The 19,779-nt window shown below is 39.1% G+C and overlaps 1 protein-coding gene across 2 annotated transcripts in view; it reads right to left on the reverse strand.

Moving 5' to 3' along the window:
• Positions 1-19,779, reverse strand: part of ARMT1 (acidic residue methyltransferase 1) — a gene marked incomplete at both ends in the record, with an annotated part of 52,026 nt that overhangs the window by 29,246 nt on the left and 3,001 nt on the right. The window contains 4 exons of one of the 2 annotated variants that reach the window (XM_080341964.1): positions 1,534-1,790; positions 4,940-5,071; positions 17,379-18,101; positions 19,055-19,220. In XM_080341964.1, coding sequence (XP_080198090.1) covers positions 1,534-1,790; positions 4,940-5,071; positions 17,379-18,101; positions 19,055-19,220 — 1,278 coding nt within the window. Of the gene's footprint in view, positions 1-1,533; positions 1,791-4,939; positions 5,072-16,777; positions 18,102-19,054; positions 19,221-19,779 lie in introns of those variants that run through there. The other variant, XM_080341965.1, reaches the window with a different exon arrangement.

Genomic DNA, 19,779 nt, shown 5'->3' on the forward strand with positions numbered 1-19,779 from the left:
AGTAAGATACACAGTATTTTGCCAGTTTTCTCAAGTGAGTCAGGTAAACAGGACGGGAGGTTTTTCTTCCTTTTTTTTTCCCAACAGAAGTAGCATTTTAAAGAATCTTAACAACCATTATCTCAGAGAGTGTGATGTTTTCTGTGTTGCTAGGATGCATAATAGACTTCTTGGCTTGACTATATCCTCACTTATATGGGGATTATATCAAAAATCTTTGGCGATCAACATCAGCACTCTCCAGGCAGGGCTTTTGGCAAATCAGCTGCTAATAGACAAGGGCACTGCAATGGATTTGTCTAGATTTTAAAATAACTTAATTATCCACTTCTAACACACAAAGCCTAGAAGAGCTTTGTGATAATACTGATTTGGGAAATACAGACACCTGGTGAACACTCACCTTGCACTTAACTAGTCAATATTGAGAGATATTAGCCTTGTAAGGGTGGAAAAAAACAAAAAAACCCCAACATATTATGGACGTCTATAAGGTGTTTATTAATATACTGTGTCTGACACTGATTTTGGAATTTTAGAGTTCAGAACTTTCTCACATCAATCAATTTTATTTATGACCAACATTGCTGTCAGTTTCCAGTCCCACAGACCTGAAGTATTAGCAGTTGTGCGGAACTGATAGATCAGTGTTCTGACAGACTATGGTAAGAATAGTATAGATGAGGATACTATCTTGTATCAAAAGTTTCATGCTATAAGTATGCATGTAAAAAACACACACACAAAAAACTCCAAAAACAAACGAAAAAAAACCCTACACCAAACACACACTACACAGCAATGTCCAGAAGAAAGCAGAAGGAAAATCAGACAAAGCTAACATTACTAAAAGCTGAACAGGTATTAAAATGCTCTCTCTAGAATACTACTAACTAGGAATTATACCATATTTGCTTTATTGTACTGCTCCTAACAGACATCTTTACACTAAGAAGGAAATTCACTTCACACTGTTCCAGTTCCAGCTGTGACACAGAAGAGGGGAAGAGACGGGAGTGGTGCAGCAGGACAGTCACTTACCGCTGCACAGCCCGCACAGCCTGTTCAAGTGATGGGTAAACATCATCACATGATAAGGATAAACCAGGGCACTAGACCATAGTTATAGGTACTGCCCATCATAACTGTGCTACAAAAGGCATGAAGTTTGCCTCAGTGCCATCCATGGCAGTACCTGAATGAGGAAAACACATATATTGTTTCTACTGTGCCCAGACAAACAGCCCTCTGTGCTGATTTGTTGTAAACAATGAGGTTACACCAAAGTGACTCATATCATCATTTCTCCTCCAAAGGACAAAACCCTCATAACCCCATTTATGGGCTAACAACTCAACCTAAAATTCAAATTTCAATACCCTCCACATGCTTGGTTACAACAGCTGTGCAAGGCGTTGTAACAGAATTCAGATCTGCAAGAAAGTCTGTCTGCCAACATATTTTTCTGCATTGACAACTGCAGCACTCTGTCATCTCAAACAAAAATCGTATCTCATGTCACATGAATCTTACTTAAGTTTGGCATTTTGCTCATGAAGTTTCTTCTTCAGCTCCCAGTTTTCCTTGGACACTGCCTGAGCTGTCACCTCAGCTTGGTTTTTAGAAGAGGTGAGGACACATGCCTCTTCCTCCATCTCCTGAATTCGGGTTTGCAGAGACAGGAGGCGAGACATCTGCCTAGCATTGTTTTCCTTGTAGCTTTCGGCTTCAGCCTTCAGCTCTTGAAAAGAGGCTTCTTTAGAGACAATTCTGGACCTGAGTTCAAGAATCTATAGACAGACAAGGAGAAAACTCATTACAAAAAAACACACTAGGAATAACTTTGCCCAGGCTGAAATACGTGATTGCATTATAAGTTTAGTAATGTGACAAGAAACACATTTTGGAACAAAAGACTAGAGTCTTCTATCACTACAAGACTGAATGGAGGTATGCAACTTTACTTTCATATAACTAAGAAAAAGCAATAGAAGAAAGGGGTTGTAAAACAAAAAGCTGCTGTTGTGTAATACAATACAGCTTTTCAAGATAATCTCTTATAGGAAGATAAATTTATTTACAAACTCAGAATTTAGGAAGAGCCCACCTTAAGTTCTGCTGCACAGCCTTAACTCATCTCCTTTGTGCATCTGTATTACAATACAGTCATTAGCACCAATATTCCCCCTTTTTCGCCTGCCTCCTCCCTGCTCCCAGTTCTGGTGCACAATTCCACAGATAATCTATAGCTGTGGAGAGTTGTAACAGCAAAGTATCCTGGTTTACAAGGGTGGAGCCTTATGATGATTTGCAGCACATTCAGAGGCAAAGAAATTTTTGGAGAGTTGTTCTGTAAGCAACCTCTTGTCAACTTATGCGAATAGTTATTTTTTTGGACAAATAATCCAACCAAATATAGCTGGACTTGCACAGAAACAGCAAGAGAGACTTTTAAGGAAGGGTGGGAGGAGGGACATCACTGCCAAATGTAAATGACCTGTTCCAGAGATGATACTAGAGCTTCCCAACAGTTCAGGGAATTCAGTTGTTTTTCTTTCAGCTTTTTCTTTTAGTTAAAAATACCATTTTCTGTCGAACTATTTCTGCTACGAGCTTCTCTAAAAGACTGAGCTTGAGGCAGATACACCAGGCACATAAAATTTCAGTGTGTTTTATGGTGTTAAAAAGAACAAGTGATTTAAAGTGGATTTTTTTTTTTGTCACAAGAAGTGTCAAGACATGTTTCAGCACTCCTGACAATTTCAATCATGAGAAGCAAGATGCAATCCAAAGCATTTATCTCTTACTACATAAAATTAACAGGCAAATAATTAAGCCACATTAACTGCTCTTTATAACATGTGCTATGGCTTTTAACTTGTGGCAAACATTTTAAGACAATAAATATTTAAAACATTAATCTGCAATTCAGGACATCAAGAAATTCATGGCTCTGTCAGGGCCTTCCAATGCGACCAAACCCAAGATACTCAGAGATTCTAGGAGGCCAGTGAGATGACTGCCTTGCAAAAGAGAGGTCTCGTTTCTCCTGTCCCAGTCAGCACACCTGTTCTCTCCCCCACAGCAGCTCTGGTATTTGTCTGACGTCTCCACAAACAACTAATGCAGCTGACAGAGAAGAATTCTCTTTCTACAGAGGAGGAGGAAGGGGAGCTGGCCATGCCACAGAGAAAAGGCTGATTTTGAGAAAAGAAGCTCAGCCTTTTCCCAGGTTCATGGGCTTCATTTCCACACTCCACTCTCTATCTTTGGGCTAGCAGAAGCACTTACATGGCTATGAGGTAAAATAAGATTGGGAAACCGACTTGGCTAAAGAACAACGCAGAAGGACAGGTTTATTTTTCAGTTGCATCAGTTACCAACACAGTGCACCATAAAACTACACATACATCTGTGCCAAGACACAGGATGGGGCAGTGTGGGGAAGAAATAAGCAGCTGAAGGAACAACAGGATTGCTTTGCTTGGCAGCTGGACCAAGTTATGGTCACTTAAAACATTCGCAACCTTAAAATTCCTCTGTGGTTCAACTCCCTATCTGCAAAATATGATATTTTTTCCTCCATCCATTTTCTTTGTGGTCAGTTCCAATAGCAGAAAAAGCAAGAATAATCCCATATCATGAATTTTACAGAGCACTCAGCAGAACAGGGCTCTGACCTCAGCTGGGTCATGAAGGTCTTTATTAACAAGCGAATGAACAGCTGGTTTCTTGACTATTCTTTCACTTTTGCAAGCACAGTGCTGAAAGAATCTATAAATCAGTCAGTCATGCTGCCAATAAAGCTGTTCAGCATTTCCAGTAACAAATTCTTTCTATGAGAACATGAGACTCTGTATGACTTTTTAAAATTGAAATTTAAATACTGAACCTTGATAGTCATTACATGTAGAAGACTTCAGCAGTAACTTCAGGACCAACTGGTCAGCTTCAAGTTCAGCCAATGGACACTTATCCCCGTAGTTCCGGCTGGATAGTATATTAACAATTCTTACTCCTGTAATAGTACATGCTTTTGTTGTTTCCCATATTCAGCTATCCATATTCAAATAAATTTTATTTAATTGATAGAGCCTTTTTTAATGTTCAAGTGCTATGCAACTATATCACAAAGCACTTTACAATGTACAATAGAAATACACATCTGTAAAATTTACAGACGTTTAAACAACTTGTTTAAGTTCCTATTGACCTTGATGTATCTATGTATATTTATGAATATATACACCTAAATCTATGTATGTAAACTAATGTAAGCATTTCACGTCTCCTAAAGGCAAATTTGACTCCCCTTTAAAACTGACCACTGCCCGCATTGCTGAATTGGATCGAATCAACCTTATTCAGTCATATGCTAAAAAAGAAAATATTACTTGTGAAAACATGGAAACTCTAAAAACTATCGTTTAATAAATCCTCTCTCCTGAGAAGTACCACCTGCACAGCAGGGACAGCAGAAAAGGATGCAGATGTGTTCTTCAGCCTTTCTAATTACAATCAACCTGTGGTGAAAGCAAAGCAAATTTGGGGAGCTGTAACTTGAATAACATGGAGAAATGGGAGAAGATGGGCAGTTATATCTTAACTCACCAGCAACAACTGGAGGACACCTATAAGAACGTTTATAAAATCATAGTTTAGAAATATTAAATTTCAGGTTTCATTAGAAAAGATTGAATTTAGATGAAGATAAGAAGCTAGAGTGCTTCAAGTCTTTCAAATATAAACTCATAATCAGTTCCTGAACACAGAAGCAGGTAGAGTAAAAATCTCATGGAAATTCTAGAAAGAAGAATATTATGAGAAACAAAAGTTGTGTATCAAAAGCAATAAGTTTTGAACTTTCTATTCTCCGCAGAAAGTGACTGTAGAGAATTCTCAGGTTTGGAAAATGATTTGGAAGTATTTTCAAATGTACCTCTGACTGGGCACAATCATACTTCACTGAAAGTGCTGCAAGTTCACTTTGAGCAGTTGCAGCTGCAGCTCGATAGCGATTCATCTGCTCTCTAGTGACAGGAACATCCAAAAAAACATGATCAAGAGATTCCTGGGAAGACAGCAGGAAAACAAAACCATTAGATGTCTCATTTTTTGAACATTTTTGTTAGATTAAGCTGCTCAAGGGCATTTATTCCAAATACGCTATTCCCAGAGTAACTGACCCTTACAGAAAAATAGGATAAACGGTCTCTTTTCTACCAGGTGCCACTTTCATCTGCAAGTTCAGTCACCAATACCAGTGCTAACGTATATCAGCATGTAAGATATTCCCCCTCATCAATCCCATTGTCCCCCACTGTTCTCAGCTCAGGTTATTTCCAGGATTTTCTATGTATTTAGCAACATTCAAAAGGTCCCTCTTCTACAAACTTATCCAGTGATTCCTTCTGCCCACATAAACTTTAACCCAAAGAGAGACCTCAGGTGTCTCTTAAGCGAAGAACCACTTTGGCTTTTAAACTTCAGTTATATTGCACACAGACCCTCATTTTTATTTTGGAAGAAATAGTGAAAAAGGCGCAATGGCTATCCATCTTCTCCATGCCACTCATGATTTCACAAATTTCTATCATAGCTCGCCTCCAGAGTCTCCCTACCAGGTTGAAGAGTCCACGCCTACTCACATACCCCTACCTGCTCCTCCAAGTCACATTTTTTAGCTTGCCTGTTCGTGCTTTTACTTCTAACCTGCCAAGGCTACAGATCCTTTTGAACTCATTCACTTGGACATAGCTTCAGGTGTATGAATGATGCTTTTCTATCCCCACACCAACTTCCTTTCTCCCTTTTTCACGCCCTTCTGGAAGACAGCAAGCACCAGCTCTGTGCTTCTAGCACAGTCTTCTTCACACCACTTGTACAATTCTTTTAGTTGTGCCTTTTAGAGTCTTTATAGTAAGCTTTCTCATGTTTGCATGGTTCTGCTCTTCTACAGTAGAGCAGAAATGCATTGCATTTCTTGGCCTTTGTTACTTAAATCTTTCAATATGGAAATTCAGACCTGAGATCTTGATAGGAGCTTCATTAGACAGAACTTTTTTTCAATCGATAGTGACTAAAAATGGTGAAAATTAACATCTTCAGAACAGAATTGTGTTTAGATGATGCTGAAAGCACACAAAACAGAGGACAGGACATTTTTATTCCATCAGCTCCCACACAGGACTGAAACAAAACTGCAATCCTAGTGCATTTAGGTATGCATTACAAAATGCAAATCTCCCTCAGCTAATGACCGTTGTCAAAACAAGATATTCCAATGGAGACAGAGACATATGTACTTCATGCTCTTTTACATCAGTATTGTTCTTTGGCTGAGAGAAATTACAAGGACAGCTCCTACCCCTTCTAAATGGGGGGGGGGGGGGGGGGGGGGGGGGGCAGGGGGAAAGCTTCCCAAATAGCTGAACATCTATAAAATAAGCCTCTACCAAGAAATGCACACAGAAATTCCTGGGTAATTAGGCAACACTACTAATTTGGACTGTGGCAAAAGATAAATTACCTCAGATTAGTTTCTACAATATTGTGAACTCTTGTATTTAATCTTTCTTCGATGCACTAGTCCACACTAGATTAGATCCATCAAGTTTAATTGCATTTGTCCCCCTCAAAGACACTCAGCTGTGCTCTTTCACAAAGGAGCTGTCACTCTCACTGAGCCCGACTGACAGATATAGTCCAGCTCATGGCCACGTGCAACATCGCACACAATCTCTGAGATAAAAGGGCTCCTCATTTTCTCAACACTTTATCACCATTGCAAGTGAGTGAGGGAAGGCATGTCTCATCATTTTGCTACTCTGTCTTCCTTGTTGCTTTACTCCGTTTGTTGTACATTGCAAGCCACATGAAATTCTTTGATGTGAAGAGGCGCTTTTTTTTCCCATTCTGCAATAAACCAGGGCTCCAAAACCATGGCTGGAGCTTGCGAACAGTAACACTGTGTATATTAATTATGTATATTATTATATTTATATTACTGTATTGATGTACATTTTCATTTTCTTCCCTAAAGAAACACAACCACTTTTGACTGTACAGAAAGAAGGAATACATTTCAGAACTGGTGAAATACAAAAATTTCAGAGCATAGCTGAAGAAAGAAGCCCCCTGTTCAGCAGCAATAACCAACATAGGAAAACCCTTTACAGCTGGAACTTCTGAAACGTACATTTATCATTCCTATCTAGATTTTAAAATCATGAGCACTTTGAAGATGTGTATACATGGATACACATCCAGAAAGATTTAAAAGAGTTTTAAATGAAGCCAGGTGCGCAAGTCAATGGGAATTACCATTTCATTAATTTACAGTTTTAGTGAGATTTACAGAAGCAAATCTCCGCATCCTCCAGTGCCTTAGTAAGTACAAAGCTAATAATACATGGTGACACCATAATAGGAAAGTTGGTATGATTATCATACTTTTGGCAGGGAATGCACATGCTTTAATATTTAAGCGAATAGTTTTCCATGTTTTGCCAGCAGCCATTCACAAGTCTAATTATTAATCATACCTATAACAATGCAATTAATTTGACATGACTCTACACATAGGGGTAACATTTGTAATGTAGATGTGACACTTTTTTATCTCTGGAAAAATTCAGATTTGCAATGTTTTATGACTACTGTGTAGTTTACACTGACTACTGTTAAGAAAATAGAACGGAAAAAGTGTTAAAAGAGGCAGTAGACAGGAGAAGCCTTAATATATTAACACTCAATCAGCTCTAAATAATCTAGGCTTTGGGTGTTTTTCCCATTCACATTATTATTTTTTTTTTGCTCCCTTTCTATTTACCTGCAAGAACATGAAGTTTTCATTTCACTTAAAATGCTAAACAAAAACTAAACCTATATTTACAGTACTTAAGAGTAATATCTACTTGGAACTTTGGCTTTAATAGCAATAGGCATTATTGAGAAAATCAACAAAATAAGGCCATTGTTGTTATTGTGGGGTTTTTTGTTTTCATTTTTAACCGAATAACTGCTTTCACCTCCCTGGAATCCAGCCTGTAGTTGGCAAACTTCACCCAGTTCAGAAACAACAGAACTTCAACAACATTCAGTACTTTTACACTTCACCATTTACTTTGAAACTGGCCAACCATTCAAGTCACTCACTCCCATTCTGCTCTCGTCGGCTTCTCTTCCCTGCTACATTTCTTATTTCAACCCTGGCAAAAGCTTCTACCACTGCCTCCTCTTTCCCAAAATACACATTAAAAAAAAAAAATCTCTGTTGAAACAGAAAGCCCTCAGTAAGCATTTACGCACTGACCATTCCCCCAAGTGCCATGCCAATGCATCACCTCTTGCCCATAAGGGACAGACTCTGCTCAGGGTAGGGATTTCTTCTTCCCCTTTACAGAGCACCTAAGCACATGGGTTGGGATACCAAAAATAATGACTCACAAACCTTTGTAAACTCCATCCTTCCTTTGCTTCTACAGAACACATGAGGGAGAGGGGGGGAAAGTTGAAAATTAAATAGATTTGCAATATGATGACACATGACATTAATTTTTCACAGACCTGCTTTACCAAACTATGTCATAGGTTACTGTCAGCAAAGCAGGGCATAGGAACGCTTGCCTAGTGGGCTACAAGCTTTGGTGGCTTCTATGATATTTAAACTCACATCTAACTAAAACATACGTTGTAACTTTGACTTCTCTGGGTTACGTTCACTGGTTTAGCTGCACAGTCAGGCTTTGTGCAGTTATCGCTTCCTTTTGACACTGCTTTTCATGTGCTCCAAGATTTTATTTCATCTCTCCTTTTACCCTGCAACTCTTCTACACTGATAAATTTTTGAAAATCTGGGCAATAAGCACATGATCTATCTCAACTGAACTACACCTTTTTTCTCCTCAGATGTTAAGTTAACTAGCAGGCCTTTTTTACCTACATATTGGTACAGGACTTATTATGCTAGTTGGACTCAGTCAGCTATTCAATGATTTCTATCAATCTCAGTGTCATAACAGTTCATATTCTGAAAAGAAACAAAAAGAAACATCCTAAATCTGTAATATTTCTTCCTAAGACAAATTAATATTCATGGCTGCATATGTGCATAAAAACTGTTCTAATTTCTACAAATGTAATGCAGCTGAAACCAGAATGAAGTACTGGGAAGAATGTACAGTTGAAAAATTTCCATGCAGAATTTATCTCCCTAAGAAATTCCATGGAAATGTTAGACCTCAAACCTGTTATTGCATCTGTGGGAGGACAATGGGGATGAAGAGGAATTCATTTTGTATGGGCTGAACTGCTGGATAATGGAGCTTAAACATTATGCTTTGATTATTTTCTATCAACAGTTAGAAAATCTTAAAACTTCATTGCTATCTAGAAGCTAATTAGCTTAATTTTCTGATTAAACCATCAAAACATGTTCTAAAAAGGCCACTTTCAAAACTGCCTTGTATAAATTGATATAAAAATAAAATAAAATATTCTACTTCTGCATGCAGGGAATATTCAATTTTTATTTTATTTTGCAAAACAATCTATCCTAGGATAAAGACAGGCGAGTTTTAGGATACCATTTTTTCATAAAACCTGCAGGATAAAAAGCAAATTTTTATAACAATAACTACAAGTTACATTAAAATTGGGTGCTGGACAGTTTTTAGAGACACATTTCGGAGCCAAATGGAGGGAAGGCAAGTAGCACTTGGCTACTGCAGATTTTGCTTGGTAGCAGCAGCCAGCATGCACATCACTTCAGAATGGCCACAGCACCTACATGCACCAGTGAGTGTGAGAAGGGCGAGCCACCGGTACACAGAAAGTCAGTTTTTGTTATCTCATGTGAAAACAGACTAACATGAATTGGAGTAATGTGGAGGAAAAAAAAGGAAAAAACAAACCAACCCGCACACACCAAAACAAACAAACAAAAAACACAAAACCCCCACAACAACCAGAAAACCAACTGGTCACAATGTAACCATCTTGTATGGATATTTTGGGTTTGGGTAAGGTTGATATCTTTCTAGATAATATTTTGCTCAATTTGCTGATCAGACATCTCAAAATGTTTGTATTGATAATGCCTTAATAAAATCAATTTCAAAATTTGTAACATTTCAAAATCATTTCAGTTCTGCCACTTTCTCTTTCACATTATAAAATACCAGACATATGCAATTACTTTTGATCACATCCCACCTGGTGAAGCCCTCTTTCCCCTCTGATTGCTGCCTGTAACTAGGCCTGACTCATTGCTTGCACTTCTTGTGAGTGCAATTCTGAAAAGTGCTTTTGCTGTTGTTATTATATGCCTGTGGAGCTTTTGTGCGCTAGCGTACTGTTCCAGAAACACGTAAAACTATGTAAAGTCTTCCCAACAGCTCAAATAAATTACCAAAGAGATTTTCTAAATTCCTTTCAGAAGGTACTGCTTAGCACTGCCCTCCTCCTTTTGCAGTAATCATTGAAAGGTATTACTGAAAGATAAAAGTCACTCTCTGGTCTGATTCATCTACTGAAGACACCAATTTCAAGCTTGATTAATGGGGCCAAAAAAGAGTTTCATGACAACCAAAATTTTTGTCTTACCTTCTACTACTACAAGCAGCAATTAAAGATTTTTCATCTTTCATTTTCCTCTCTGTTATGATGAGGAGATTTTGCATCTAAATGTAACAGATGCATTTGACATGATGAAATACAGCATTTATCTCAAGGCAATTATAGAGACACATCACCTACTGTAAATACTACTTGATATGTTTTTTGTTTTACTTCATCCTTTGTCTGTGTGGCTAAATTAAGGAATTTGGATCTCCCCTTACACTTTGTCTCACAGCTTTTCCAAAATGAATAACATGAAGTAGCTGCTGTGTCTAGTCTCAAAATACTAAAATTGGTAATTGCTAAGCAAAATTTAGGATAAAAATGTGACAAAATTAAGAACTTATGTAGGGATTTTTGCAAGGCACTTGTTCTACTGCTTTTACTTTATCAGTGCTGAATAGGATTAAAATTACTTTTTTTAAAGGAATAGCTTGAAAGAAAGCTTAAAAAAAACCAAACCAGCATGCCATACCAACACTCGTAATTTTCCTACAGCGCCTAACATACCTGAATGCAGACAATGAAAGGCAAATATTTTATATACATTTAAGTGTCTGGGTATACACACAATCAAGAGTGATTAGTGCTGCAGTTTGATTTGCCATCTGCAACCCACATTTCATAAATGCGCAGATTTTAATGTGCTTCTGCATCGTGACAGCAACCTTCACAAATGACTTCAGGTTGGTAGGATATGCAACAGGCTACTGCAAACTCTGTAACTAAGCAGTGCTAACAAAAACTTTGTAATTGGGTCAAAACAGTTGTAGTTAATGTAATGGCAGTTGATTTTGCCATTGCAAACTACCAAAATTCTGTATTTTTTGTCTCAGAACAATATAACATAATTACAAAACTGACATTCAACTACTAAGGAGATACTGAACTGTTCACCCAATAATAAATTGTTTTCTCTTTGGAATACAAAACTGTTACAGGTTTTCTGATAAAGTTAGTACAAAAGAATTTGATCCTTTCAGGTAATATCCTGCAGCATCTCCTTTAAATTCACACCAAAGCCAGCAAACTGGTTTCAAAGGAAGAAGAGATACAAAGAATAAATTCCTAGATAACTATACATTCCTACTTCATGAAAAATACTCCCTTTTGCAACACTTAAAAAACCCTTTGTCCTTGAATTTGTACAGATAAGCTACAAGGATCAGCTGAAGTTCACTGATCCACAACTGAAGCCCACGCCTACCACCAGGTAAAGCTCTGCAGCATAACAAGTTTTTCTCAAAAAAAAAAGGCAAAATTAAATTTAACACTGACAAGGTAACTCACAAGGGGGTTTACAGTCAGCCTCAGTGTTGGTCAACATCACAGAAACAACCGACAGAAAGATACTGGAGACTGTTTTTCCAAATTCTCTAACGGGGAAAGGAAAGGGAGGAGAGGGAGAGAGCCCCGCCCAAAACAACAAAACAAAAACAAAACAAAGAGCCCCAAACAAACCAGCCCAAACCCCACCCCTCTGCCCTTTCTGTCTTCCCCTGCACCCCGCTGTGACCGCCCAGCTATTGCCCTGCGCTGGGCGCCGGGGCAGCCGGGGGCTCTCACGGGAGCGCTGCAGCGGCGCGGCCCCACCCAGCGGCCGGCAGCCCGCCAAGCGCAGCGGTCGCCGCCGCTCCCCGCCTGCCTTCTGCCTTCCCCCGCGCTGTCTCTCGGGGACGCGGTGCCGGGGCGGGCCGCAGCCTCTCGGCCACAGAAGCCGCCGGCGGGCCCGGCCTCTGCCCAGCGCGCCGCGGTACCTCCGCCGCCGCGCTGCTGCCCCTGCCAGCCAGCCGGGGGACGGTGGAGGCCGCGCGGGGCCCGGCGCTGCCGGCCCTGGAGCCGCTCATGGCGGCCGCCGCGGTGCCGCCGTCCCCCTAGCAACGGCAAGCGGGCGGCGCGGCCTCTGCCCTCCCTGCCCGGGCGGCGGGGACGGAGCGGACACGGACGGTCGCAATGGGGTTCCCTGGTTCGGGGAGTGGGTAACAGTGCTCAGTGGCTGAAGATGAACAGCCTTCACTAAGGGATGGTCGCATAAATGGATTTTTTTTCATTTCAAAATGACATTACACAACAAAACTTGATAAACCTGAGAAAATTACCTCAACGTTTTCCCCCCAAAAAGTCAAAACAGAGGCAAGCAGAGCAGATGTAATTTGAACAGCAGCAGACTCCTACTCAGGCAGGGTTTCTCCTCTCAGAGCAACCTGGGTGCCTTGATTACTGCTAAAATGCCTCCAGCTGAAAGGGGACCTCCTCCTCACCCACCTTCCCAATAAAGTAGATAAACATGGGAAGAGATAACCTGCAGCTACCAGTAAAACCAAGTTAAACCTTCAGGTGTGTCAGTGCTGCACATGGTTTGCTTTGAAGACCCTGTGAGCTGCTCAGTCAGTCCTGCCCCAGCACCTCTGGGGACGGCACGCTCTGGCACCATTTCTGTACTCACTCGCAAGTCAAAAAGTATCTCACCTGTGCTAGGAACACTGACTTAATCATGTTTTCTGAAGAAGCAAATGGAAAAGCTAGGGAAAACACTGGTTTGTTTTGTTTGTTTTCTTTTGCTGTCTTCTCTGTGTGCCTGCTGCCATTTCACTGCTACTGCCAAGGACAGAGAAGACCCCTGCCAAAGCAGAGGAGTGCTAGTGTGGACCTTCACCCTATGTAACATGCTACATTGCTAAAGGATAGAGCTAGACAATGCCATACCTCAGCTAAAATCTGCCACTAAACTCATAAGGAAAGGAGAAAAACCACTTAATGTGAGGAAGCAGTGCTGGGCACAGACCAGGGGAAATGGAGACCTGTGTGGGACTGAGGCCGTGCAGCATGGGTGGCAGGAGCCACCTGCCTCCATTTCAGGGAGCATGTGGGGAAAGACAAAATCACTGTTGGTGCATGAGGGGACGTCAGCTCCCTGGTGGCACGTTTCCACTTCATCCTCAGGGGAGAAGCAACACAGTGTGGCAGAGAGGGTATAAAAACGGGAGGAGGGTCCTGGGTGCATGGTGCTGAACTGTCCAAAGGAGCCAGGCAAGAAAGCAGCGAGAAGAAAAGAGCCGGGAGCTTGGCCAAAGTGGAACTGCGCACCCAGGCCGTCTCCATACAGCTCAGGGAGAAAGGCCCAGGCAATCCCGAGTTGCCAGATTAATTCTGTTCCCAAACCAAAGTTTATTCCAAAGTAATACAAATTTCAATTAATACAAAACCTTAATAGTTTTACAAGGATAACATTCCTGACCCTTTTTCTTTTTCTCTTGTATGTCTGTGACTGTTCTGTTACGTGAGGTACCTCAAATACTATGCTGATGACAAGGGAGCCCAACCAGAAGTGTTTATAATTTCAAACACAAGACTCGCAGTACTGGATCAAAGCTGCTACCACCACACGGCGCAAAATGCTGATCCAGTGTAAACGCATTCTGCAATTCAAATCTATTCAGTATTTTTGACCGGTTAAAATTGTACTGACAATCTTATATATAACAAGCAAAAAATCTGATGCAAGTTCTAAAATCTTCTGCAAATTTGGACAAAAATATCATCCTGGATTTGTACAGCATCTGACTACAGCCTAATCCGTCACATTACCAGAGCAGCATGCAGATTAAGCAATTGTGAAACTTCGTCCTAACTTTCTTAAGCCTGTGCTTGAGTGCACTTCCCCATCGCTAGTCCTGCAGCGCCACGGCTGGTTCAAGAGCTTTACTTCAGCCACTTATACACCCTGGGTGATGGAGAGAGAATACTTTTACAGCTGTAACTTTATAGATCTACGGTAAGATATTTGGCTTTAAAAAAATGCTGAAACTGATGTACTGTAGCGAGAGAAACAATAAAAGAGGCAAGAAAAAAAATGATGAAAAAAAGCAGAAGTTTCTTATAGCACTCTGAAAATAATTGGGCTGTTTTAAGGGGTTGCAATACCCACTCAAGGTCTTTGAATAAGTATCTTATTACAGGATGCCAACACTTTAAAATGCTTTAGGCTTGTTTGCTAAATAGTACAGGTAGTTCTCAAAATGACTCAGTGTTTCTTTTTCATTAACTGGGGCAGGAAATAACAACTTAGGAAGGGTTACTTCAGCATTTTTAGTTAAAAAATAATTTCAAGGAGTCATTTTCATGGATGATTGAGATTCTTCATTTTATGTTACAGAAAATACATGGACAGGATGTTCTCAGCCTTTTAAAGCGAAGAATGATGCAGAATCTCTTGAATCTATGTACCTAATAAAGTAACTCCAGTTTTTAAACAGAAAACAATAATAAAGTTAATACAATCTTTCCCTTCCTTGAATGAGCCTAGTGTTGAAGAAAGATGCTAAAACTTACCTGGGCTATGAAAGCCCAATTCCACTAGTCAGTGCACTCAAAAATTGAGATAGGTCTGCAGGTTCCTAAACATCTGCTCCTAATTGAATTTTCTGTATGTAAATGAGAATGGAAACCACATATTCCATAACTTCTGTAACTCTGTTCTTGGCTCAAGGTTGTTGCTTCAAATAGCATTTGAAACAAGTTTAACAGCATTTTCAGAGACGAGAACTTGAGGCTCCAGTGCCCAGATTCATCATGTCATTTACGTACTTGATCAAAGCACTAAAGATGGAGTCCTCTTGCGCTCTCTCCAGTCAAAGACAGCTTCAGCTCTCTTGACTGGGTTTCTGATTTATGCAGCTTAATCAAGTGCCTAAGGATGAACATGAATTCATACCTTAGGAGTACTAAGCCAGAGATAAAAAGGAGACAACACTAAAGCAAGGTCTCTAAAGTAGAACCCTACCTACAATATGACATTGCCTCCTGAAATTGCTAGCATCTTCATTTTTGAATACTTGACCATGCAACTTTAAAATATTAATACACTTTCAGATGTAAGAAGAACACAAACACAAATAATCAAAGTCACCAACAGCTGGAGCATATTTATCCACTGTATATATCTTTATTGTATGAACACAATAAGCAGCATTTGATTCTTTCAACTTCAGAAGACATAATTTGCCAGTGAGTTCACTGACCAGAAGAGGAACCCAGTTCCATTTTCAAAGCCTGAATTAGGTACAAAATACTGCCCCATCTTCCCTCTCCCACTTCTTTAGGTCTGCCAAAGCTTACCCTTTGGTTAACCGTAAGTGCAAAAGTCTTTCTAAATCTACTTTCTACCACACAGCCGCTCTAATTCCCTTGCCATAGCACCAGTTCCAGAACATATTTAAATAAGGCCACTTCTAGGCCCTCCTTTTCACTGTGTAAAATGTATGTAAAATGGAATTTTCTCCACTGGCTACTCCTGTTTTCCATAATACAGCTACAGTGGCTACCAGGAGCAAGTTCACCTCATTTTAGCAGCTCTAGACAAGAGCATAACCCGGTCAGACTCTGTGGGCAATTTTGCCACTGTTTTCTAACAAACCTGTGATTATCATGGGCACTACATCAGTCCCTTATCAAAGGACCTATTTCAATCCATAAAAGTACTTTAACACTTGACAGAATCTATTTTTAATTTTTTCTTTATAAATGCATGACACATTTCCACTTTCATTTCACTTCACTCTGGGAAAAAAAAAAAAACCACTAAAATGTCCCCAATTTTTCCCACAAATTCTGAGTAATTTGAGAGCAGGGTAGAAGAAACGGGCATCCAACAACTGCAATTAGCAGTGACCTGTGTGGCATATGCTTCTCTAGCATATACTTCTCAGTGCAGCTGGGGTTGTATTTCCCCAATTAAAATTATGGCACCATCCTTAAAAAAAAAAATGACAAATAAAGAGAACTATTACAATGAAAGGAAGCAGCAATGCTTCAACCACAAACACTGCTGACAGACCACCTTTAAAACAAATCCGTGTTAAATCTAAAATCCAATTAATGTAACTGGTTGAGTTTGGTTTGTTTGTTGCGGGGGAGGTGGGGGGTGTTGTGGCTTTTTTTGGTAGAGGTTCTTAGATAAACAGTATGAGATTGTCTTTTGTCCCACTAATCTTGCTACCAGATGGGACAACTCCCTCTTACAGGCAAACCGGCTAGCAACATCCACTTGTATTTTAAAATTAAAGTTTCATTTTCAAATTCTAAATTATTATTTACAAGGTGTCACTCAAAAACTCTTTTCTTAATGTACAGCAAACTATACTCAAAACATTAAAAGTTATTTGTCCATGGACACAAGAAGCAAGTAAAAAGCAATTTACGCAATAAAGTCTTGGCAGAAGTCAACTCAATTTTCAACAGTTTTAAAATATGATCCTGCAATCGGTTGCAAAGAATCTATCTGCATTTAATTTGTCCATTCTCTACAATATTAACTTTCATGCAATGTACAGCACATCGAGCACAAATTATCCTGAAATAAGTAAATACACACCAATGTGGGATAGAGGAAATGGTTTCTGAAGCGTTAGCCATAAACTCTCATACCAACTGATGAAGAAAAAAATATTGTGGACAACTAAACGTTCATCGTTAACAGTTGCTGAAATTAAGCATTCGGAAAACAAAATATACTGAAATGCAGATTGAATTACATATACACAGACAGTTTGTAAACATTTGCACAACTTTGAAGTCTTTTGTGTAACAAAAACAACTAGTCACTTGGAAGGAAAAAGTGCAAGCAAAAAAGAACCTTTGCTGAAACCAAGCATGGAACAGAGTGAGTAGTTAAAACTCAGACTGAATCTCTCAGAAGTTAAGAACCATTTTAATTAGAGAGCAGCAGCAAACTGAACTACCCCGTATTTTCCACTTATCATCCATTCAGGTTCAGAAGCCTGAATTTGTTCACCTTGTCCAGGTTTTAGGCCAACTTGAGTGTCAGATTTCAGTGTTCTCAAACTACAGAGAGGCGCAGGACGAAACTTGTTCAAGGCTTGATGAAACGGAACAGTATATTCCCATTTTTTGTCTCCTGTTAATTTTCTATAGTTTAAGTCGCCTTTGAAAAGAAGCAAGCTTGACTTCTGTAGATCAGCATACAAGTCAGGAGCAACTTCAGCCATACTGGAAAAGTCATGTGGCAAAGTCCAAAACATGTGATCACGGTAAACCCAAACTCCCTTTTTCAAATTGCCCTCCCAGTTTATCCCACATCTAGACATCCACATATGATTGGCTGACTGCAGTTGTTTAATAGTCCAGTTAAAATCATGCTTTGTGGTATCTGACACATACCATGGAATACTTTTTCCATGAAAATGGACTTCATCAGCGAGCTTTGACGATAACAGGAAGTCAGCCAACACAAAATCAGTTACAAGTTCAAATCCAGCATTGTCCAGGATTATGTCAACTCTAACATTACTTTTTTCCGCATTTCTTTTTTTGGCATTTACAAGTAGTGACCAAAGTTTTTCCATATCATTCACTAAGATGTAAGGTATCAAGTTCTCCAGGGATAGTAAAGGACTAGATTTCTGAGAGCTGCCTTCACCAGCTGAAAAAGAAAGGTCACACTTATTGCCCCACAATGACACCTAGAAGGAGGAAAAAACAAAAACATTTGCTAAGTCTCATTATAGTTACATTCTAAAGTTCACATACACTAAATATTTTGTTTTTATTTTAGGGACATGAACATTCTAACTTCACCTTTTTCTCCAAGCTTTAATAAAATTCAACTACTTTTACAGAAATCTTCATAGAGACAAGATTTGTGGAAGAAAATGAGCAATACTCGGTGTATTTATGCAGGCATCAGAAATGTGCATCAGAAGTTACAAAGATGAAAGACTTAGATCAACATAAATACACTGATCACAAAGCTTACAACACAAATATTCTCCATACTCTAATTGCAGAAACTATTAGTGGAGTTACAAAAGCAGGTTTATTATTACATGCAGCCAAGAACTTGTATTTTAAGTACATGCTAATAAGGTCTTCAAAGATTCATCAAATACTTGGTGCACACTGTTGCAAGCTAATGGACTTATTTGTAATCCCATGATACTTCATATTCTACCCAAAGACATTATTTTACAACAAAAATGCAGTGATAAAGCTTTTAAACTACTTCTGGCCCAGACTGACTTCTAATTTTTTTCTAAAGAAGTCTAAACATTTTTAGAGTATCAATAAAATGAACTGTTTTAAAATTTTATAGTTAAATAACAAAAAGGCCACCTGAAACTTGACTTGAAATGGTTTAGAGATGCTGGTTTTGATGGAGAATAAGCTCGGTTTTCAAATACACGATGAAGACCAGCAATATAATGAAAATGTCATCTTTAATAGAAATAACCAAAATTTTAAAATTTCCAGAGTAGCAGCAATACAGTATTGGCTGTCAGGATTTCATCACATTTTTAGAAACAGAAGAGCTGTATTTTCATTTCCACATGAAATTCAGATACTTTACAACCTCAAGTTTTTTTTTGTTACAGGGGGGAGATAATTTAAATCCTTATGTTAAGCAATACTAGTTTACCTGCAATAGCTTAAAAAGTTCCTCCTGAAGTTGCTTTTCATCTAGATCCTTGATGTTTTTAAGAAGTTCCTGAAAGTAAGTGCATAAGGCGATAACAGCCTCTTGGGATTCAAAGAAATTTTGAACCTTTCCTTCCTTAAAAACGTCAAAGTTGTCAATAGGTGGGCTAAAAATAGGAAAACAAATATATTAACATACTTGCTACATTTTCCATGACAGCACATAAAACACACCTGAAAATGCAAGCTGAAAGCTCAAGTTTCTTAGGCCCTACTATGGGCCCTCGTTAGAGTTTCCACTTCTATTCTGTCACACTAGATTTTCACACATCTCAGTAACAGCCTGATATCCTCTCACTGAAACAAACAGTTTACAAGACACCTTTATATTTCCAGCAATATAGTCTGAAAGTGAACAAGTGTTCAGTAACAATAATCCTAAGAACTGCAAATACAGTCACAATTTTGAACTCCAGTCTTCATACACGGAGAATTAAAACTGTAACATACAAGTGAACTAATGTAGTAAATTGCTGGGCCAATTTTAAGCACATTTGTGTGTGCAGAAGTGTACTTCCCATACTGAAGTCTCTTGTAGTTCTTCTTATGCAAGTTTTTAACTAGGACTTTAGAAAACTAACATGACTAACATGATAAAACAATTCAATTCTTCACATATATAAGAAATATAGACTCATCTATTATAAGAGACATACTTGCAGGTAC

The sequence above is a fragment of the Nesoenas mayeri genome (assembly GCF_963082525.1).
Source record: "Nesoenas mayeri genome assembly, chromosome: 3".
Classification (NCBI taxonomy): Eukaryota; Metazoa; Chordata; class Aves; order Columbiformes; family Columbidae; genus Nesoenas; species Nesoenas mayeri.